This window comes from Camelus dromedarius, chromosome 6, assembly GCF_036321535.1.
Source record: "Camelus dromedarius isolate mCamDro1 chromosome 6, mCamDro1.pat, whole genome shotgun sequence".
NCBI lineage: Eukaryota > Metazoa > Chordata > Mammalia > Artiodactyla > Camelidae > Camelus > Camelus dromedarius.
In genome coordinates this window covers 10761235-10785270 of record NC_087441.1, presented here as the reverse complement: position 1 = coordinate 10785270, position 24036 = coordinate 10761235, and the positions used below count along the sequence as shown (strand labels likewise).

The 24036-nt window shown below is 44.6% G+C and overlaps 1 protein-coding gene across 7 annotated transcripts in view; it reads left to right on the top strand.

Annotated features, from left to right (window-relative positions):
* Positions 1-24036, top strand: part of TIAM2 (TIAM Rac1 associated GEF 2) — a 216277-nt gene that overhangs the window by 150566 nt on the left and 41675 nt on the right. For 6 of the 7 annotated variants that reach the window (XM_031456597.2, XM_064486539.1, XM_064486537.1 and 3 more), the window contains one exon: positions 19914-20017. In XM_031456597.2, the coding sequence (XP_031312457.2) occupies positions 19914-20017 (104 nt within the window). Of the gene's footprint in view, positions 1-19913; positions 20018-23344; positions 23549-24036 lie in introns of those variants that run through there. The other variant, XM_064486544.1, reaches the window with a different exon arrangement.

Here is a 24036-nt window from a genome sequence, read left to right as displayed (position 1 = left end):
CCCATCCTAGGGGGCTGGTGTAATGGGCTGCAGCTTTGTAACTTACCTAAGGGGTACCCGTGTCTGTGTGTGCGGGGGGTTAGCTTAGTCAGACCATGGTGGTGCTTTTCCATGCTGGCCTTCCCACAGGTACCCCCGTGGCTGCAGTGCATACCTCTGCTTGTCCTTGCCCGGACGGTTTACCCCCATCTGGGAAAGAGCCACTGACCCCCTCCCTGGTTTCCTGGTGAGACTGTGCTCTGCAGGGAAGAAATCTTCTCCCTGGGGATTCACTGTCCCCTCTGCTGCTTCAGAGTCATGCACTTGTGTTGGAAACAAAACAGCCACAATGGACCGCTTCCCCCAGTGCTTGGCAAACATGGAGTTTCTTTTCTTTTTGAAGTAGTTGTGCAGCTTGTGAAGGAAGTTAAGTGCCTGAGAGTGAAGGTCTCAGAAGGGAGCCTGTCCGTGTGTGAGGTCGGGGAAGAGGGAGACAAGGTGGGGAGAAGTGGGAAGCCTCTCCGCTGTGCCTCAAACACGACGACATCAGAAGCCCATGGAAATGGAAAGTGGGTGGTGGGAGCGTTCAGCTAGGGATGAAAGCCTGTTGGTGGATGACACCCCAGCTGCCGTATCCCCTGCTGAGACAGTTTTGGGGTGCACCCCCCCATTCTTCAGGTGCCCCTGTGGGGTTGAGCCCTGTTGCACATGGAACCTGGTCTCCACCCTTTATGGGGCTTTCTGCCCGCTAGACTCACCGGCCCCACTCCGTTGCTTGGCCTTCTTGGAATCACCTTCCAGATCAACTTCTGAATCCTTGGCCGTGGCTCATACTCTACTTCAGGGGGAAACCACATGAGGACACCGAGCCTGGGTTCCTCATCTGGGAGACAAGGTTTCCACCCCTGCCCAGCGGGCCACTGTGACCTTGAACGAGAGTGGGCATCTGCATGGGTCCAGCCCGGCTCCTGCGTGGCCAGAAATCTGAACACGCGATCCCCCCTCCCCCCTCCCCATGAGCTTACTGTCTTGCTAACGGTGACCTTGACTTGCTTTGGTCATGAATTAGAAAACAATTGTCCCAGTTTCATGCTGAAAAAAAAAAAAAGATTAAAAAAATTACACAAATTAAAGAATTTGATTTTTAAGAACAGTGTTTAATGCAACTTAGAATGGTACTTCAGAGCGATCGCTTCAGACTCTGCCTTTCCCTAAATGTCATGCACTCTGAGCATGGCCAAAGGCAGCCTGGTACTTGAAAAGAAGGAAGATTTGCCTGTTCTGTTTTCCAGAGAAGCCAATCTTCTGCCTGTTAATACAAACCAAACAGCTGGCTCTCTGGAAGGGAAGACCTGGTTTTTAAACAGAAACTGTAAGAACATCAGAAGGTGGAGGAAGAAGCCCTAGGCAGCTGTTTCAGGCATATCTTGACTGTGCGGGGCTGAGTATTTCCTGAGCCCTCTTAGGTGCTTTAAATGTTTGAAGCCCCGCGATAAGCGGCATGAATTCAGGTATCTGGAAATTTATGTTTGTTAGCTTTAACCCCCCCTTATTACTTACATGTGTGAGTACGTGAGTGAAAGAAATGTTGGTAATAGCGCTAGGTGCCATGGAACCAGGGGAATGACTGAGCTGCTGTGCTTTTCTAGAAAAGAAGCATCCTGCTGGCATTTGAGACTCATGGATGTGTATAGTATTTAGGGAAACAGTTCTCGGACTTCAGAGTTCATAAGACTTGCCTGAGGAGTTTCTAAAAATGCAGATTCCTGGGTCCTGCATCAGAGAGCCCCCTTCAGGTGGTTTGGGGTAGTGCCAGCTCCGTTGTGGACCAGGGCTGCTCATGCTGCACAGGCCAGTGGTCCAAAGGAGGTGGTCTGACCCTTAGCAGTAGGACCTGCCCTGTCTTGAACGTTTCTGTGCCCACATTTTGAGGAGTTGATGAGATAATATGTATAGAGTTCTCAGCCAGTCATAGCAATTGTGCCTGTGTGTTATTCTCTCAATCAGAGTTTATATACCCCAAGCCTCAGTGTGCTCAGGAGACAGCACGTTGACTTGTTAGGTCCCCAGCCCACCCCCAGGAGACAGTCCCATTCAGTGGACTGATATACTGAGAAGCAAAGAGCTTGCAACATTGACCAGCTTTGCTGTGACATTCCTGCGTCGCTGTGAGGAGTGGAGCAGGCAGGGATGCCCCGAGAATTGATGGGCATTCGATATTAAGTTTCTTTGTATCCTTAGAAATGACCATTTGATCCCTGCCTTGCAGGGTTTGCATTTCTGTTCTAGCTAGCCACAGTAGAAAGAGAGAAGAGACGTCTAGAGGCTATATTTGACTTGAGCGGAAGTATCATCTGAAGGACTTTTTATGGGGAGAATTAATTTCACTGCTGGAATTCCCTGGAGAAGCCGGTGTTATTTTTGAGCTGACGAGGCCACCGCTGAAGGGCACGGATGTGCCAGCCCTGTTGATACTGGGTTCCTGTTAATGCTGTTTTTGCTTTGTGTTGAAAATCCCTTTTCTAGTATATGCCATCTTTTGAAAAATTCCAGTGGCTTTTAAGAGAGTCTTATTGGGTGTAGAGTCGCTGAACAAAGTCTTTACGTAAACATTGCACTTGATGTGGCATTCATGTCGTCTCCATTGATATAAACAGCTGTTCATATGGCATCGTTAGGTTTGGGGTGTATTTAACAGGAGACAAAATAGAAAAGACCTGTGTTCCTGCCTGCATTTAGATAATGTTAGCCTAGCAAATGCTTCTTACCAGATGAAGAAGGTAATTGCAGCCTGAGGTTCTTTTTTTAACCACCTCCCTCCCCTGCCCCCCGCCACCTTTGAATCACTCTCTTTCTGAAATTGATGTTGAAGTAGTGTAGAGTCTCAGGTTGCTACCAGAAGCCACTTAGATGCAGATTTGCTCTTTGGGATGAATTGCTCCTGGGAATGTCTGGGTCCATGATACAGCTTTTCACCAGGGGAAGAATTAGAGAGCCAGCTCTGATGTGGCAAACCCTCTCACTTCCTGTTTACGAGAGTGAGGGGGCATTTCGGCTTCCACAGGCTGGGTTAGGATGACTAACAGCACTGAGCTCAGAAGATGCCCTGTTTGTGTGTGAAACTGCTCTTCCTGAGTCTGTCTGGCTGACACCCCAGATGCCCAGATGTAAAAATATATTCACGTTTCTAAAGATGGTTGGTGTATATAAAAAAAAAATTTTTTTTAAATCTGCTTTGGAAATAACAATTTTTACCAGGATACAGAGAACTTTGGTCTCAGAATTCTTAGTTTCTTATGATAAAGGTAGTTTTCCGTTTCACTGGCAGAAGTAAGTGTGAGGCTTTCTGTTAGCAGGGGAGGGAATTAAGATCCTTGGATGCTAATTCCCTTATAAACTTAGTGTTGTTGGTAGATTTGTTTTCCTTTTTCTCCTTTTCATTCATTCATTTCTTCACTTGTTGATTTAACAAATAAATGATAACTTTTGGCTAAATGTTGCAGGTGTATAAAAATGAACTAGACATTATTTCCTACCCTCAAGGAGCTTGTAGGTGAGTAGGAAAAGTAAAACACTTGTAAATAATAATTCATAGTTTAAAAAAAAAGACTTTCCAAGAAAGAGAATTCGAGGTCCATCTCAGAGGTAGAATCCCCACCCATCGTTCCTGTTTATTTTCAGCAAAGGGGTTCAAAAGAGACGCGAGTGCTGGAGAAAGGTTAGCCATGGATCTGAGCACAGCAGATGGGCGGGTTGTGGCCTGGGAGGTGTGGTGGAGGGCGGGAGGGCACTTCGCGCACAGCATGAAAGCTGGGACACAGGCTGAGAACAGGGGTCACCTGGCTCTGTGTGAATAGGAAATAACATTGGAAAGTCTTTTGGGGCCAGATTGTGGAAAACCCTGAATTCTGGGAGTTTATAGCAGACATGTCATGGCGTGTAGCTAAAGAAACTAGCAAATATTGCATTACTTTCCCCTGCCTTATGGCAAGTAGAGAGGATTTGTCTGATCATTTAAAGAGCATGCGAGTGTGGCTAGATAATCCACCCCTGTATATAGGCTTTATCTTTCCACTCCTGTAGCTTCGTTCATTCCTTTGGGTCTTAATGTCTTCTTTTTAATGGCCAGGCTCCATTGTAAAATAAATACTAAAATAAATGGTTTTTTTCGGGGGTGAGGGAAAAATGAGTAAATAACTTACTGTTGGTGCCCTGTAAAAACAAAATGCTCCTCAGTATTGACGCCGGGTCCACTAACGGTGTGGTCCTCACAGGCATGTTTAGGGATGTAGCTGGCCTGGGGTCGGGCCTGGGTACCAGCTGGTAGTGAGCACAAGGATGAGACCATGTTGGAGTTAAGGGAGAAGGTGGTGAATAAAATTTGCCAGCATTTTGAGGAAAATCAGTCCTATATTCTCTCTCTTAACATCAAATTCATCTTTCAGGTAAAAATCAATAGAATTTCTCTGAAGTACAAGGTATGCAGTTTCTGTTGGGTATGTGACTTTCAGGAGCCATTTGAGAGTCTGGGATGATTGGATCAAATGTAGCCCCCTGCACAGGCAGAGTGAGCCAGGCCTCTGTGAGGTGGTGGTTCTGTGAAACTGTCTTATCTATTGTTGGAAAGAGGAAATGTTACATGGCCTGTTACATAAAAGAAAAAAAAAAAAGATCTGACTGTTCTGTGGCTGTTACGAGTACTGATTACCAAATGATGCTCTTCTGTATTTGCATTTTTGTTCCTCTTCTTTTGTAACAGGTTTAAAAATGAATTATGTTTCTGCTTATATTCCTCCCTGTAAAGGCGTGGAAACTTAGGAAGGACCAAGTATGAGCATCTCCTTTTTAGCTCTCGCTTCTAGAGACAGCTGTATTGTGGCTGTATCTTTGATCTTTTGGACTGGTAATACAGGCATGGTACGGAATCCCAGCAGTAGAAAAGGTTAAACAGTGATAGACAAGTCCCCTGAAGCTGCAGAGTGAAGTGGTTGAGAGCACAGAGACCAGCCAGGCAACCTGTGCGCAAATCTTGACTCCCAGCTCGTCCGCTAACTAGCTGTGTGACCTTGGTGGAGCAGGTCACTTAAGCTCTCTATGCTGAGTTTTTTTGCAACTGTAAAATAGTCTAGGGTGTTTATGGAATCAATGAAATAATATTTGGAAAGAACTAGATAGTACTTGGCACACAGTGAATGTCATATATGTGTTAGTTAAATAAATAGAGGAGATAAATTTCTCCCACCCTGGCCTTGGCCGCCCCATTTCTTTCCCAGAGGTAAACATTATTCTTAGTTCCTTTCTCACCTTGAGACTCTTAAATGTTGGGGGAAATAGTGTTTTGGTCTTTTGTTTTGTTTTTTTTTTTTTTTTGGTTTTTTTTTTTTTGGTTTTGCTTTGTTTTTACTGTGTTATCTTCGGGCACAGCTGTGGTAGGCAGAATAATGGGTCTTCTACTGTAAAAAATGATCAGTGACCCTAAAGAGCTTTAGTTGTATTAATACTTATTGATATTTACTATATTAGAAATTTAAACTGAGAAATTTAAAAAGTATCTATTAAAATTTATTTTAATGTGACAACAATGAATCCACTTTGTCTTAATGCAATAAACATATTTTTAATGAACTAGTTCTCCAAACCAAAAACATGTATATATCAGTGAGAAGAACAGAACTGTTTCACATTTCTGCAAATTTCTTTGTGTGTTTTTAATAGACAGCTGGATTTTATATCCACTTCTGCATTCCGTCTGTTGTAGTGTATTATTTTGATGGAAGTGATTGGAAGAAACCCCAACCTCACATAGATACGTAGTTGTAAAAGGAAGGGAGTATTGGAATAATCATTTCAGATAATTGTGGACAGTCTTTACTATTACACCAGAACTCAACAAGAGGCAGTTCTTCAAGGTTAGTGGCAGTGTGGAATCTGAGGCATCATTGATAGACTCTCTTTTCTTGGTCACACTAAAATCCATTGTCTTATCTTGCACTTCGAATAGATCTTTTGCTCATGTATGATTTTCTAACATGCAGTGGTTACTTAGAAAATATTAGGTCACTAGGTCATGCAGATCTTTCAAATATGGACATTTCATTACACAGCATTAAAAATCACATTCGTTCATATCTTCACCAATCTCATTGGGAAAGTCTCAAAATATTGGGAAGCTGTCAAGCTCATGGTAGTGAATACAAGTTTTCCAAGATTCAAATTTTTGCTGGAACGGTTGAATTATATCTATAAAACTGTCTTTTCTCTTGAAAGTTATAGGCTTGTTTTGCTCACTTAAAATAACATTTTCATCAGTTGTTTTCTCAAATAAAAATTGGGTTTTGTGAAAAAAGCAGCTAGTTCAGCTTACAACACTTTTTCTTGAAACAACCATTGCAGAGGAGCTGTGTGGGGACTTCCCAAAGGTGTTCCCAAGGTCCTAAGTTGACTTGGAGGAACACGAGGGGCCATCCCACGTATCTATGCAGAGAAGTGACACGATCTGATCAGTGTTTTAAAAGGATCACTGACTGTTGAGAATGGACCATAGGAAACCAGAACGGGACAGAGGCTTTTGCAGTGACCAGGTGAGAGGTTGTGGCTTTGTTCTCAGTGGTCACGGTGGAGGTGGAACCAACAGAACTCGCTCAGAGATCACTGTGGGGGTGGGGGTTGGTGGTGAGGGCAGGAAAGGAGGCCAAGGAGGATCCCAGGTTTTGCCTGAGCAACGGGAAGGATGGAGTTGCCTTCCATTAAGATGGGGAAGCTGTCTGTGGAACAGCTCTCTGGGAAGACCAGGAGTTCGTTTTGGAATGCCTTTGTAAGCCTCTGTATTTATAGTGAACATTCCGCCTGTTTCTAAATGGTTTTAATGGCTTATCCTGAAAGCCATCCATAAAATCTCACAACTCATCAAGGTTAACAACATGAAGGGAAAGGGAAGAGATGTGAATGACAACTTGCCTACTTTAAAGACTTTCACTCATAGAGTAAGGCAAAAACACACTCTTGTTGTTAGGAGAAAACAGTCAAGTCTGAAATACAAGTGCCCCAAATTCACTCCTTTCATTTCAAACAATTCAGTTATGCTTTGTCGCATCTTATTAATTTATTTCTGATCCTGTAGTCCTCAGCTCTGATTATCTATTTGAATATCTATTTATAAATTGTCCATTCCCATGTAATCCCACCCCCCCTTTTTTTTTTTTTTTGGCTTTTTTGGCTTTTCGGCCATTAACCACTTCTACATATTCTGGGAAAATGTGACAAAGTTCAAATTATCCAGTTTTGTTCCTTCTTAGTAGCTCTGGGAAAAGTCATTTGCAATGAGACATGTGAAATTGTAAGCAAAATTATTTTGTGTCTTCTGTGAGGAATCCTGACCGGCTGCCCCTGAACTGGGGCAGATGCTGTAACATGTGGAACAGGTTATAGAATGTCCCTTCCCCCTCAGAGTCTCCCAGCAGACTCCCTACAGAATCCAGAATTTCCAGTGAAGCGCTCAGAAGCTTCGAAACAGAAGGACATGCTAGTCTCAACTTGTCTGCCTTGACCTCTCCAGCACTACTTACTCCTCAGTTGCCATTTGTGAATCTAATTCTGACTTTTATGTTTCAGTTGATGAAGGACCACACCCGCCTTCTGTGAGGTTTAGGTATCCTTACATAGTATTAGCAAAATTATTTGAATGTTTATTGAATTTTGTCCTTATTGTTTTATAAAAATCAGGGAAAGAGGGAGCTGAAAAATGTTGATAAGAAACCTGGATTTCGTAGCTTAGTACCCATGACCCTCAAATGCCAGTCGTCACCTGTGCCTTGGCTGGTGAGCCTGTAGCCCTGTGGGATGCTCTTTGATCTCCAGTCACAGATCATGTGTTCACTGGGGAAGGAGGAGAAGGAGATTAAGATATGCCCCAGGTGTGTTTAAAAGGCAAAGCCTAAGTAGAAATTTCAGAATTTGTCTAGATCCCTGGGAACAGATGCCTTCACAGAGTCCATCACCTCAGTCTCCATACTTCTAGGACTGCACCCTGTAAGGAGCAGGGGGCTGCCTGCACACCACCTCGGAGGGGTCGTGGGCGCCGCTTCTTCTGAGCTCTGAAAGGCATTTTGTCTGCATACCTGACGTGAAAGTTAAGATTTATTGCCCTCTGTGTGCTTATCATTTACCTGCTATTTTCAAGAAATTGAAAATCCCTTGAAAAATAGGGACATTGAGGATCCCAGAGATGTTTAAGACACAGCAGCTAGCACAGTTCTTGGTGAACAGCGGGCGTTTCACTCCGTATCTATTCAGTGGAAGCAGGCGGCTAGGAGTCCCTAGCCAGGAAAGGCAGTGTCCCGAGAGTGGGTTCTCGGGGATAAAAAGCATCTTTGGACCACACCTTGAAGCCTCCCAGATTTCTTTTCATAAATCTGATTGCAGAGGACTTGCGCTGGGACTTTCTCAGAGCTGAAGGCTCTGCTTGCTTGTGCTCGTGCCTAGGGACTCTGGGATGGCATGGGACTCCACTCACCGAGAACCAAGCGCCCCAGCTCCAAAGAGTCTGACTGTGAATCCTGGGAGAACACGGAGCCCAGTTCACGTCCCATGTCTGCACTGTTCTGCTGTTTTAACGGGCTGATTGGTGCCCATGACGCAGGACTGTTTTAGTGGGTCAACCCAAACCACAGCTGAAAAAGAATAGGAACCTCTGTATCACTGGTGTAGGTCAATGCTGATAGTGGGATGTGGTTTCGGTTTAATTCAAGGGCACTAACATTTACAAAGGACTGTGAATCTGGAGTCAAGGGATCTGGAGTCTAGTTCCTGGCCTCGTGATTGACCTCGGGCAGGTTACTCTAATTCCTATTTCTTCATCAACTCTTAAAATGAAGGATTAGATGAAACAGTTGAGCATATTTTTTTTTCTTTTCTAACACTCAGTCATTTAATGTGATTACAGCACCAAGTTAAACTACTCTAAGAATGTGTCTTTATCCTAAAAGTTTAGGAAGTGAAAAAAGCAAAGTCATGGATCAAGCATTCCATTTGGTTTTGCAACAAATCTCTGTACCTCTTTAAATAGAATCAGGTCTTGACTGCCAGAGGAAAGGTGTTTGTTAAGGCTTCGTGATAATAGCAGGCTGTCTCGAATACAAAGATCACCAAGAGCCTTAGAAGCATTAATTATCCCTTCCAGCACCCTGATGCAGCCAAGATGTGTTATTATCATTTTACTTTCACAGCTGGGTAAACCAAGGCACAGAGACCCGTCAAGTTGCTAGGAACTTGGACAAGGTCATGGTCAGTGGTTGACAGGGCGAGAACTGTGTCGGTCTGTTTTCCCTTCTACACAGGGGAAACTGTCTGGATTTTAACCACTTTTTTTCCTCTTAAATATTCCTCTATTAATGTACATAGAGTAAAATCCAATAATAATGTGTCCTGTAGTAAGACAAACTGAGATGTCACTGGACTGATGACGGCCCTTGTCTTATTATCTGGGTCCTCATCTGGGGGCTGGGGGTGGCGGTTAGGAACTGACTGCCCGGTGACCACTTACAGCCTGCTTAGTTGGGGAGAGCTGTTTTGTAACCACTTCACTCTCTTTATTCTTGTTTCTTTCTTTATTTAGATAATTCACACTGATTTTCATTAACCTTGCAGTCCCGGGACCGTGTGTTTCATGTGCTTTGGTCCTTTGGAACCCACTGATGGTGGAGTTTTACTGTAACTCTCCTTTCTCTCCTTTGAAACCTGCACTAGACATCCTCACCATCTTTAAAAAAAAATTCAGTATAATTCACGTGACCATAAAAGTCACCTTTAAAGTGTACAGATCAGTGGTTCATAGTATATTCACCAAGTTGTGCAACCATCCCCACTGCCTGATTCTAGAACATTCCATCAGCTCAGGAAGACACCTGGTGCCCACCAGCAGTCACCCCTCCTTCCCTGCCCCCCAGGCCTGACAGCCACTCATCAGCCTTTTGTTCCTGCAGGTTTGCCTGCTCTGCTGTTTCATATGAGTGGAATCATATGACATGTAGCCTGTTGCATCTGCCTCCTTTCGTGTAGCGTGATGTTTTTTCTAGGTTTATCCATGTCGTCGCTGGAATCAGTACTTTATTCATGCATCCCCTTTCTGGCTGAATAATATTCTATTTCACCCTCTTTTAATCCCGCGACACAGCAGCACTTCCTGGAAGGAAGTGTAACTCCGGTTTCCTTTCTCCCGTAGCACATCTCTCAGTAGAATCTTGTAAATTTTTTTAGGGTTCTACTCAGGGTCTTTAAATAGAATACCCACTAAGTAGTTTGGAAGAGTTTTGAACTTAAATTCTACTTGATTGAAGTTCTTTAAGTGTCTGAAATACAGTGGTGTCTGTTAATTGCCCCTGAATGTAATTAAATGTGACATTTGGGTGGTCCTCCCGGCTCTGCAAGTATCGGTTTCTAATGGACCTGAAACTTTACCTGAAGGTCTGTTGCCATTGACTTTGTATTTTCCGTCAGGGACCTGGGTGAGGTCCAATGGGAGGCCGTTTGCGGCCTTTCTTGGGGCTGAGAGCCTGCCACAGCCTAGCCTCCCAGAGAACAAGGATGTGGAGCCACCTCCATTCCCCTCCCCACCTGCCAGGAAGGCCTTTCCTCCCCCGAGCTGTACAGAGCATGGAGGTGGCTTCCAGGACACTCCTACCCTGTTCCTCTAACTGTTCTTTCAGATGCTCAGGCAATTTATCACAAGATAATTGAATCAAATCATGGCAGCCTGCTATTAAGAAGCATTGGCTACCAGTGTTTACCTCTGTCTGTTTATCTCCAGAGACCTTGCATTGTCAAGAACATCAGCAGGTGGAATGTGACCTCAGGTTAAGTGCACTTTGAAGGTTTATGAAATTTCATTTTTCTGGCATCGTATTTATGTTATGATAGAATTGACTTCTCTGCGGGCTTGACAGTGACATTCAGACTGCTGCCTTGGATCTGCTCGGCACAAGAATAATAACAGTGAAGAAATGCAGAGTCCCCGGTCTCTTCAAAAAGTAGCCTGATTTTTAATCTGTACCAGAAGGACACGATAGCGGTGGTCACCTTTGTCAACGGTGCAGCTGAGGACTCGATTAGCCTTTGAATGTGGTCAGCCCAGCGTTGTTTGTTCTTACTACGTAGTCCATCTGTTCGTTCCTTTAAATGGTTTTATTTCCATTCTCTTTCACTGATGGATGACGAGTAATATTTGCTTGGATGACAGAGCATGGCAAATATCATTAACGACAGGTGTCACAAACCACTGCCTTTTTAAGTAAGAGCCTGAGTAAAGTTTAGGGAAATCTGAGTTAATTAAAAATAATCAATGCTTGAGGGAGGGTATAGCTCAAGTGGTAGAGCTCATGCTTAGCATTCATGAGGTCCTGGGTTCAATCCCCAGCACCTCCATTAAAGAAATAAAGATTAAATAAATAAACCTAATTACCTTCCCCCCGCAAAACAAACAAACAAACAAAAAAACGAATGGGTTTAAAAAAAATCAGTGCTTTACAAAGTATGCAAATTTAAACTTAAAAATTGAGAGATTTTAAGCTTTTCTGTGCAGATGAACTCAATCCTCAACATGCCCTTGATACCAAGATAAACTGTGTGTTGGAAGCATTGATACAGAATTTTATACTGCTTCAAATGGCTCCTCACTCACCCCGCAGCTTGAAGCAGAGCTCATCCCCATGCTGTGACTACCATCACTAATTTCTCAAAAAAAAAAAAAACAAAACCGTGTCAAATAGGGGAAGACAAACGTTCTCCTCTCAGGTCAGTTTCTTGTTTTTTGGCCTTGGGATTGATACCTTCTTGAGATTTTAACTCAATTCCTCTTACAGTTGCTGTTCCTGAGAACACGGGATCTCTTCTCTGAGAACCAGCTGTCTGGCCTCTGAAAGCAGCTCCTGGCTGCGGCCTGGGCAGAGCATCTCCCTCCTGCAGCCGGGAGCTGCCTGGTATCTCTGGGCGCTGCTGGCAGCCACCTGGGTGTGTGTCGGGCTCTAGGAAGGCTTGTTGCCTCTGCCCTCGCTTCCTGGTTGAGTAAGGAGGAAGCAGCCAGCAGGACGGGGACCATGGCATCAGCTCAGTGAGCCAACCTTGTAGTTGGCTGCTGAGCAGAGTGAGGATTCCTGAGGAGTAAACGGTGGTGGGAGACTGGCTGGGACACCACCACATGCCCAGGCCCCCTTCCTGGCCCCCCCAGAATCACCCATTCCCTGAAAGACCTGGGTAAAAAGATGGCAGAGTCCACACTCCTGCTCAGTAACTGTGCTGAACTGGCTTTGGAAGTGATGTCAGTGTAAACTTTGAATTCGCAGTATGAGCCAGGTGGGCGAAGCGACCCCTAATGTTTCTGTTGCTGAGCGGATACCCAGGATGTGGCTTGAACACAGGGTTTGGCCTTCAGCTGTGAAGGGTTTGGGGCTGCCAGTTGCCTGGCTGGCTGTGATGCTCATGGGGTCTGTGCCAAGGCAACACCCAGGAAGACCCTGAGTTACTGGGCGTCTCCTGCCCAAAGCCCCGAGGGTCCCTGGTTGTCTGTGGGGAACTGTCAGGTGAGCAGAGGAGCGGGGCCTGTCACCTTCTGGGACAGCCTGCCTAGAGTGTCATCACTCTCCAAAAATGATTTTTTTTAACATTTTTTATTGATTTATAATCACTTTACAATGTTGTGTCAAATCCAGTGTTCAGCACAATTTTTCAGTCATACATGGACATATACACACTCATTGCCACATTTTTTTCTCTGTGAGCTACCATAACATTTTGTGTATATTTCCCTGTGCTATACAGTATAATCTTGTTTATCCATTCTACAATTTTGAAATCCCAGTCTATCCCTTCCCACCCTCCGCCCCCCTAGCAACCACAAGTCTGTATTCTCTGTCTATGAGTCTATTTCTGTCCTGTATTTATGCTTTGTTTTTGTTTTTGTTTTTGTTTTTTAGATTCCACATATGAGTGATCTCATATGGTATTTTTCTTTCTCTTTCTGGCTTACTTCACTTAGAATGACATTCTCCAGGAGCATCCATGTTGCTGCAAATGGTGTTATGTTGTCGGTTTTTAATGGCTGAATAGTATTCCATTGTATAAATATACCACATCTTCTTTATCCAGTCACCTGTTGATGGACATTTAGGCTGTTTCCATGTTTTGGCTATTGCAAATAGTGCTGCTATGAACATTGGGGTGCAGGTGTCATTTGAAGTAGGGTTCCTTCTGGATATATGCCCAGGAGCGGGATTCCTGGGTCATATGGTAAGTCTATTCCTAGTCTTTCGAGGAATCTCCACACTGTTTTCCATAGTGGCTACACTAAACTGCATTCCCACCAGCAGTGTAGGAGGGTTCCCCTTTCTCCACAGCCTCTCCAGCATTTGTCATTTGTGGATTTTTGAATGACAGCTATTCTGACTGGTGTGAGGCGATACCTCATTGTAATTTTTATTTGTGTTTCTCTGATAATTAGTGATATTGAGCATTTTTTCATGTGCCTTTTGATCATTTGTATGTCTTCCTTGGAGAATTGCTTGTTTAGGTCCTCTGCCCATTTTTGGATTGGGTTTTTATTTTTTTATTACTGAGTCATATGAGCTGCTTATATATTTTGGAGATCAAGCCTTTGTCGGTTTCATTCGCAAAAATTTTCTCCCATTCTGTAGGCTGTCTTCTTTTTTTACTTATGGTTTCCTTTGCTGTGCAGAAGCTTGTAAGTTTCATTAGGTCCCATTTGTTTATTCTTGCTTTTATTTCTACTAGGAGAAAATTTTTGAAATGTATGTCAGATAATGTTTTGCCTATGTTTTCCTCTAGGGGGTTTATTGTATCTTGTCTTATGTTTAAGTCTTTGATCCATTTTGAGTTGATTTTTGTATATAGTGTAAGGGAGTGTTCTAGCTTCATTGTTTTACATGCTGCTGTCCACTTTTCCCAACACCATTTACTGAAGAGACTGTCTTTATTCCATTGTATATTCTTGCCTCCTTTGTCGAAGATTAGTTGACCAAAAGTTTGTGGGTTCATTTCTGGGCTCTCTATTCTGTTCCATTGGCCTATATTTCTGTTTTTGTACCAATACCATGCTGTCTTGATGACTGTAGCTCTATAGTATTGTCTGAAGTCTGGGAGAGTTATTCCTCCAGCCTCTTTCTTTCTCTTCAGTAATACTTTGGCAATTCTTGGTCTTTGATGGTTCCATATGAATTTTATTATGATTTGTTCTAGTTCTGTGAAATATGTCCTGGGTAATTTGATAGGGATTGCATTAAATCTGTAGATTGCCTTGGGCAGTGTGACCATTTTAACAATATTGATTCTTCCAATCCAAGAGCATGGAATATCTTTCCATTTTTTAAAGTCTTCTTCAATTTCCTTCATCAATGGTTTATAGTTTTCTGTGTATAATTCTTTCACCTCCTTGGTTAGATTTATTCCCAGATATTTTATTACTTTCGGTGCTATTTTAAAGGGGATTGTTTCTTTACTTTCTTCTTCTGTTGATTTATCGTTAGTGTAAAGAAATGCAACTGATTTTTGAACGTTAATTTTGTAACCTGCTACCTTGCTGAACTCTTCAATCAGCTCTAGTAGCTTTTGTGTGGACCTTTTAGGGTTTTCTATATATAGTAACATGTCATCAGCATATAATGACACTTTTACGTCTTCTTTTCCAATTTGGATCCCTTTTATTTCTTTCTCTTGCCTGACTGCTGTGGCTAGGACTTCCAGGACTATGTTGAATAGGAGTGGTGATAGTGGGCATCCTTGTCTTGTCCCAGATTTTAGTGGGAAGCTTTTGAGTTTTTCACCGTTGAGTACTATGCTGGCTGTAGGTTTGTCATATATAGCTTTTATTATGTTGAGATATGTTCCCTCTATACCCACTTTGGCGAGAGTTTTTATCGTAAATGGGTGTTGAATTTTATCAAATGTTTATTTTTAAAAAGAGAAAGATGCCTGAGGCTGGTCGTGTGTGGACCCTGATCTAGGACCTGGCACACTGTGGCCTCCAGTGCTTGGTGCCCATCCTGCCAGGGAAGAAATAAATGGAATGAGTCGGTCCACACAGAGCAGCTGAGGCTGTGACTCGGGACGTTTCATGTCTGCTCACCTAATGGCTGGGTAGCAGCGCCTGTTGGCCACATTTGATGTTAGCTGCTTCAGATTGTTAGACCTCACCCCAGGTTCCACAAGGAACGAGAGGAGAAAGACAGAAGAGTGTGTTTACCCATGATAACTAGGTGTCTTGACTTGAATTTGTCATTTTGTAATTTTTCATCACTTACAGTCTCATTGGCCAAAGACCCTTCTGGAGCGTGTCTGCACTTCTGTCTGGCAGCAGCTGAGCATGGGGTGGGGTGGGAAGCACCTACTGATGGTTACCTGATGGGGTCCGGTGCCCCACACGTGTCCCGTGCACAGGTCCCCACGGAGGCTCTCCCCAGGCGGGGAGGGGAAGGATGCATTTACTCACTTCAGCGGCTGGTGCCCAGGACGTGGGCAGCGTGTGAGTGGGGCTGTGTAGGCATCTGGCACCCAGGACAGGGTGTCAGCATGCTGCCTGTTTAAAGCAGGCTTGTAAATAAGCATTCGGATTTCCCGGCCTGTATCTCTTTTTATTTTAGCCAGTCTGCTATTCTTCCCGAACCTACTTTGTGCTCACTTCTCCTCTAGAAAGAACACCTAGGGCGCGCTGCCTTTTACACACGGGACTGCAGGTCCTGTTGCAATCTGAGGCTCCTGGAGCCGGGGTCTGCCGCTGCAGATGCTGTTGCGCTGGGCTCCCTCATGCTTTGGCGTCTCCAAACCAGCATGGGTGCATTGCTGGTGGGGTCGGAAAGGGGATCAGCCACCCCACAGACTCCGCTGATGCCCAGGTACCGCTCAGCGTCTTGAAACTTGGTGGCGGAACTGCTCCGTCTCCCCATCTTGGCAGAGCTGCCTTCCCCTCTCGGATCCCTGCGGCCGGCCTCAGTGGGAGCCGGATCCTGTGACCCATCCTGTCCAAGGCCTGCCTCAGAGAGGACCCACGCCACACCCAGAGGCGCCCTGAAGTCGGCGTCATGGAAGGTGGCCACCGAGCCTCACTGACTCACGGTGAATCCTTCCATCCTGGGGTGGGCAGGGTTTTGAGAAGAAGGGTATCAGGTGTCCTGTTAGCAGGTAAAACTTTGCCTTTGGAAGAAGTAAAAGGTGGTTCTGGGAGTTTTCAGCATGCAAGTTCCAAAGTTTTGTGAATACATTGAAGAGATGACTCAGAACTCACTTCACACCCGCTTTTGACACAGCCATGTTATTTTCTCCAGCATCCATCTGGCACCTCCGGGCTCCAGAGCTCCCTGTGCCCATGCCGTGTTTGGGATCTTCAGGGGACTTGAGGTTGCCTTCATCTTTGTATCCTCAGAACTTAGTGCATACCTGACACGGAGCAGGTGCTGTGGAAATCTTCATTATGATTGGGTGTCAGATATCCTGTGCTTAGTACAACTCTTTAAAAAAAACCGGAGCTTTTGACTTGCAAGGTGAAGGCAGCAATAATGCAGACTTGGTTCTGTTACCTGAGTGATGGACTTTTACATCGCATGGTGTCTGCGACGTTGCTCTTTCCTGATTTTCTGGTTCTTCTCTGACTGTGACTTATCTCTAAAGAGAGAGGGGCCTCCTTCCCTGCAGTCTGTGCCTTGGCGATTCCAGGTTCTCTCCTTGGTCTTCTTTGTGTCCCACTCGGCACATTCCCCCTGGTGGTGGGGAAGGGGCACCATCCATCCCCCTGGCTTCATTGCCAGGTGCAGGAGGATGGCTCCAAACGCACACCCTGTGCAGACCTTTCCTGCACTCCCCGACTCTCAGGTGGCATCTCAAGACTCGGCTTCACCAAAGCTAAACTCGTGACTGTCACTCCCACCCCACCCTGTTCCCATGCACCCAGTCACCTGAGACGTAGAAGCCAGGCTCTGCCTTCCTACCTCCCTTGTCTGTATCTCCTTGTGTGCGAAACAGGCAGCGAAGAGGAGCCCCGTGGAATCTGGGTTGTGCTGGTTCTACTCTGCATTCGTTTGAGTCCTTCCACCTCATACCCTAAGTGTTGCTGTGACACTCTGGCCTGCTTTTCTGCCAAAGTCCTACCCGCTGTCGGTCCCTCCATCCTAGGGTGACCTCACACCCCTCCCACCCCCGCCCCGTGTGGCAGCCACACTCAACACGTGCCCAGATCGTGCTGGGCTCTCCGTGGGATTTGCCTTTACTTAGCTGCCTCCTGTTCATGGAATCCCGTCTCCCCACTGCCCACCCTGCCTGGTTATCTTCAGCCTTAAAGACAAGGGGCCCTCACTCAGATTGAAAGGCTTTTCTCCAGTGTCTCCTTTGCTCTGAAGGCTTTTAGGGCCCCAGGGAGAGTTCACTTCCCTCCTTCCCCTGAGCGGACCCCTCTCACGTCGTCTGTGACGCCTTGTTGTGCTCCTGCGTCTGTCTCCCTTTTCCTCACCAGTCACATCATCTGGGCGAGAAGCACATCCTGAGAGTAGGAACCACCTCTGTATTCCCAGCACCTAGCACAGAGCCTGGAAGAGAGCCAGTTCTCAAGAAGTGCATGTTAAATGGACGGATGGAGAGATGTGTTTATGCTGAACACGGTAGGATGTGGACTGTTCTGTGAATTCTGTTGGTTGGCCTTTTTACAAAGGTGCACCCAGCAGCCTAAGGAGGCAGTGATGGGGGAACAGTGGGAGGAGGGGGTCACTTTTGGTTTAGAGTCTAATCTTGCTTCCCATGTGGTCAGCCTATTGGTGAGCAGACTGCCTCCGTGGTGTGGTGTTAGGAGCCCGGAGAGCTGAGTTCCGTATCCCTGCCTGTCATTGCGTCCTGAAATTTGCCCGGGGACGGCTCATGCTTTTGTGATCAGCACCGCGTAATCGGGGCTAACTCACTCTACAACCAGCAACAGTGAAGTAGGACTTAGACAATGTGGTCCTTTCCTAGGTGGGATTAGGGTGTTGAAACAAGCAAAAGGAAGACAAAGTTTGCGCTCCAGATTCCTGTAGGCCATCAAGACGTTTTCTTTAGCTCCCCTCTTGCCTTAAAAGCAAGTGCTTGTGTAGTGATTGGTGTTATCAGCCTGGACCAGCATTTCTGTTCGTGAGTTCCATCAACCTCCTAGGGCTCCCATAGCTTCCAAAGGTTTCCCAGAGCCCACTGTCCCTGCCCCCGCGATGCTGGGTGGTTTGTCAATGGCCATGCCTTTTCAGCCTCCATCAACTCAGACAGGTATGAGCTCGATGACTTCTTCTTGTAGCTGACAGGGATCAGAAACCACGTGGTTTCACCTAGTTGAGGGGATAATCTACCAAGTACAAAAATTAGAATGAAAACTTGTATAGTATCATGACAGAGGCTGGTCTTTCCATCTTTCTTGAATTTGTGGATTTGAGCACCACTGGAAAGAACTGTGGAAGATGGCATATGTGTATAAATGTAGGTTGCAGAACCACACACTCTCCTTAACTTCTGTATTCTTAACTCTTACTCTGGAAGCTAACAAAGTTTTGCTGTTCCCCTTGGGACTTTCAATTTAGGGTGAAATTGTGGTGATGTTGGAAAAAGAACTATCCTTGCAAATGAGCAGGTTGTGGGTTGTAATAAGAATCTGTGATATTACATCATTGGTTTTCTCAGATGCACCTGGTGATTTTGCCCTCCCTTAGCCAAAAATAAAGGGAGGGCAGTGCCAATACTGTATAATAGCGTACTCGGCATGCTCAATATCACTAATTATCAGAAAAATGCAAGTCAAAACTACAATGAGGTATCACTTTGTACCAGTCAGAATGGCCATCATTAAAAAGTCCACAAATGATAAATGCTGGAAAGGGTATGGAGAAAAGGGAACCCTCCTACACTGCTGGTGGGAATGTAGTTTGGTGCAGCCATTGTGGAAAACAGTATGGAGATTCCTTAAAAAACTGAAAACAGACTTTCCATATGATCAGCAATCCCACTCCTGGGCATATATCTGGAGGGAGCTCTAATTCAAAAAGATACCTGCACCCCAGTGTTCACAGCAGCACTATATACAATAGCCAAGACATGGAAACAGCCTAAATGTCCATCAACAGATGACTGGATAAAGAAGCTGTGGTATTTATATGATGGAATACTACCCAGCCATAAAAAGAAAAATAAGGCCATTTGCAGCAACATGGATGGACCTGGAGATGGTCACACTAAGTTAAGTAAGCCAGAAAGAGAAAGACACGTATCACATAATATCACTTATATGTGGAATCTAAAGAAATGAGACAAACTTATTTACAAACAGAAACTATTATTTACAAATAGAAAACAAACTTATGGTTATCAAAGGGAACAGGGGTGGGGAAGGGATAAATTAGGAATTTGGGATTAGTAAATACAAATTACTACATATAAAATAGATAAACAAAAAGTCCTACTGTATAGCACAGGGAACAACATTCAGTATTTTGTAATAGCCTATAATGAAAAATAACATGAAAAAGAATATATATATATATATATACCTAAATCGCTTTGCTGTATACCAGAAGCTAACACAGCATTATAAATCAACTATATTTTTGAATAAATAAATTTAAAAAATAGCGTTCTTAGTTAAGTTTACACAGTAATGACAAGGGTGGCCAGGCATTTAAATCATTGTCTCGATTGGTCATTGGCCTCCTTTGACCAAACAGGCAGATGTTGTGTCTTTAATTAGCCAGAGCCCAGATGTGTTTCAGAAGACCAGCTGTGCACGTGGTAACTCCCGGGTCACTGAGGAGCCTGACGTCTGCGTTCTGGGTCGTTGAAGTTTTTCTTCCTCCGTCTGGGCCTTTACACCAGTCATTACTATTCTCTGCAAACGGCCAGCCTCACCTATGCTTTTGTCACTTTCCACGCAGATCTCAGCAATGTCCCTGACATCACAACTGGCCTGAAAAGGAGTCAGACAGATGGCACGCTGGACCAGGTTTCCCACAGGCAGAAGAAGGAGCAGACATTCCGGGTAAGATCCTGTCTCAGACCTCAAACGAGGACCTGGCAGGCGAGTGTTAGTTCCTGCCTTTCCCAGAGGCGGGGGAAAAGATGGAGTTCTCCTCTCCCTTGGTCCAGCCATCGATGCAAACTTTTTTTCTTTTTAAATCCCTTAAAGAAAATTGTTTCCTTCTTTATTTGAAGTGAAGTACTAATGGGAACCCTTGATTCTAGCTGGACCTCCCCCATGGCTCCTCTCAGGCCACCAAAGAGCCGTACAAACACAGCCATTTGTACGTTAGGATGGTTTGACAAGGAAGATCTAAGCTCAGGTGTTCCGGCAGCCACATAAAATTATTATTCTATTTCTTTACTACTTTTGGATTTTTTTTTCCAAAGTTAAATTACTTTGGGAAGTGGTCATTTTGTTGTGGTAAAATATATAAAACATAAAATATGCCATTTTAACCATTTTTAAGTGTATACTTCATCGCATTAATTGCATCCACAATATTTTGCAAACCATTACCATGGTCCATTTTCCAAAACTTCATCCTGCCAAACAGAAGCTCTGTACCCATTAGGCAGTAACTACCCACTCACCCCACCCGCTGGTCCCCTGGTAACCTCTACCAGACCTGTCTCATTTGCCTACTCTAGCTACCTTATGTAAGTGGGATCGTATAATGTTCATCCTTTTGTTTCTGCATAACGTTTTCAAGGTTCATCCAAGTTGTAGCGTGTATAAAAAACTCACTCCTTTTATGGCTGAGTGATACTCCACTATGTGCATACTACATTTTGTTTATCCATCCATCTATTGATAGACACTCGCGTTGTTTCCGCCATTTGGCTGTTGTGAGTAACGCGGCAGTGACATTGGCATACAGAAATCGGTTTAAAACCTTGTTTTCACTTCTTTTGGGTGTGCAGCTCGGAGTGGAATTGCTAGGTCGTATGGTAATTCCATGATTAGCTTTTTTGTGGAGCAGCCCAGCTTCTTGGCATGGACAGCACTGCCCCATTTTACATTCCCACCAGCAACGGACGAGGGTTCCAGTTTCTCCGCACCCTCACCAACACTTGTTACGGTCCCTCCCTTTACATTTTTCACTGTTCTTAGTCAGCTGTCCTTTCAGAAATGGTCTGATGGACATGATCTTAAGTACACAATCCAGTTTTAACTGACTTTGAAATGATAACACTGTTTTATATTTCTTGCTTTTGTCATAAGTACAAAACAAGAATGGAGGAGATACAAACTATGGCAGGTGTTTAAATAAAACTTATCGCAGGGACCACACCAAGGTTAGGTTTAGACTAAGACCCCTGGGGGCCAGTCCCTTGGTGAGTGGCCACATGACACACCCTTCGGTGACTGGTGGTGCTCACTGCGAGTTGGGTGGGTCAGGTTACAGCCTGCCAGCTTTCAAGCAAATTCTAGTGGCCACTGGCCCCAGCCTCTCCTCCCCTCTCTCCCTTCCTTACCCCCTGAATCCCTCCCCCCTTCCTATCCACCTCCTCCAAAATCTCCCTTCTCTTTCTTTCCAAATCCTTGTACAGAGCAAATACTCAGCTGCCTTCACTGGTTGGTTATACCTCTAGGATGCAATTTCTTTTACTAAGCTTAAATCATCAGCATCTTTAGCCTGACTACTCTGTTCTATCTCTGGTGGGCTGTTTACCTTTGGAAACCCAATATTGTAGCTCGTGGACCTCATTTTTTTGAAACAGTAGATCCTCAAGCATCAAATAGGTGTGTTTGGATGGCTTTGTCTTAAATTTTTTTTTTAAAAAAGGCAAATGCTCATGAAACACTCAAGCAGCCAAGCTCTCTATTAAAGGTAAGTGTGCCTGTGGGGCGCTGGCGCTGTGTGGCCACATGAGGGAGAAATCATTAACGCCATTAGGGATAATGGTTTCCTCTCTGTTATAATCTGAGTCCCACATTTAAGTTCTGAAGGAGGAAATTAATTCTTTTCCCGGTTTTATTTTATGTTAAGCTTTTATAAAATAAATATGCAAAAGGTTACCATGTCATGGCTATTTCCAACTCTGTTACTGAGCAGTGCCTATCATGACCAAACAAAGCGTTTATAAAATGAACATTGGAGCATCAGTTAGAAATTTAGAAGAGGAGCAAAAGCTGCAGTTCAGCTAGAAATTGGAGCTCTCTGAGCTCTCATTTTCATGGTTAAAGGAGAAAGCAAATAAATACCAAAGAGCACAGGAGAAAAAAAAGTGGAAAAAGAATATTCGCATGTTAATTATTTTGTCAAATCCCTCTCAAGTCGAGAGTAGTTCTCACCTCATCTTTTTCAAATTTGAATAAATCTATCTATAATAATGGATTTCAGTACGTTTGTTAAAAACAGCAACAACAGCAAATGCCTAGCAGTCACTCTGCTTCCCTGTTCTTTGTTCCTTGGCAGAGAAGGATCTGTGATTATCAGAAGTGATCATTGTGATGGATATTAGTGAAAAGGAAGTTTTGCATTGAAGAATTAAAAAATAGGATTTCTCTCTGTTATTTTTAGCCTCCTGAAACATCCAGTTATATCTAAAAGCAGTGTTTTTCTCTTTTCTGAATGGCGATTTGAGAATTTGGGGATGTGTGCCTATCGTGTGCTGGTCGTGGGTCTCTGGGGACGGCCCTGGCACTGTCCCCTGGTGCCCACAGGACGCAGTCACCCCCGTCACCCCCCAGAGAGGAGACCAGCCCCTGTTTCCTGGGCTCCCCAGGCTGGCGCATTGTCTAGCCTTCTCAGGGGTCACGAACTTCTTTTCAGATAAGACCCTGGTTGAACCTGGCCGTTGGGGGTGTTTTACTAACAGTATTCTAGATGGGAGAATAAGGAGTAATTTTCCTCGCAAATCCAGTGCAGCCGGGCTTGCTGAAGTGCAGCTGTAAGGGGGGCTTCTGACAGCCCCGCAATTTCTGCAAATGGTACATAATTGATCGCCTTCTTTCTTTTCCAGGGTGCCTATTACTGTCACAGCTCTTTGTGTGCCCCTGGCAACCTCTTCCATGTGGGGGACTTTTTTTTTTTTTTTCAATATTGTTAGCAATTAGCTTGCACTATTGTCATAGTTTGGAGTTTGAAAGGAATAAACAATTTCTTTGGGGGTGAAGGGGCTGAAGGAGTTCCTGGTTTGTTCTGGGAACTTGGGTGGAAAGCCGTCCCCATGGAAATCTGGCTGGTGTTGTTTTCAACCCTCTGAGCTGGCTCTGAAGGGGTGGCACTCTGGGGTCCCCGTCTCCCCGTGTGCCCTAACCTGGGGTCCTCCCAGAGCAGGCGGGCTCGCTGCAGGGGGTGGAAACCCAGAGCCAGGGCTGAGCCTCCCCCATCCCCTGACTGCCTTGGAGGAAGAGCTTGGTGGCGCTAGGACGTCCTTGTGAATGTGACTTAGAAGAGCAGTTTGGGATTTTTTTTTCACTGCCTGGGGACGAGAATGAGAGAGCACGTCTGTCTTACTCATTTCTCAACAGCCGACTGTAGATGGAATCAGTCTTCCCAGAGGGAGCAGGCTTCTTTGAACTTTTCCTTTTTATGTACAGCATGTAAGTAAACAAGGGCTCTGATGCTCAGGGGTGTAGATTCTGGTCCAAACGTAAGCATGCTTGCATATTTCTTTCTCTGTCTTGAAAGTTGATTTTACTCTAAAATGTTGAAAGGCTGATATGCCAAAAAGAAGCTAAGCCTTTCTTTCCAGAAGGGATCCTGGCAGTCATCTTTGAGCACTCTTTACAGCGAAAGATAAGAGGATTTCTCTGGGATCCTAGTGGTTCGGTGGCACTGTCAACTTTTCCTTTCTCATTCCAAGGATGCATAGGTCTTTAAACAGATCTCTGAAATAGCGTTGTCCTTTTGAAATATAAAGATACTTGAAAGTCCTAGGGACATTTCAAATATTTACTCCGTAAAATATGTTTGAAAAGAGAGAAGAAGAATTTGAAGACAGTAAGTCCTTTTCTGCTTTGTCAAATTTTCTTGGGGTGTCGTACGTACTCATGTGAGCTTCCTGCCATAAAAGCAAATCCACACGGGT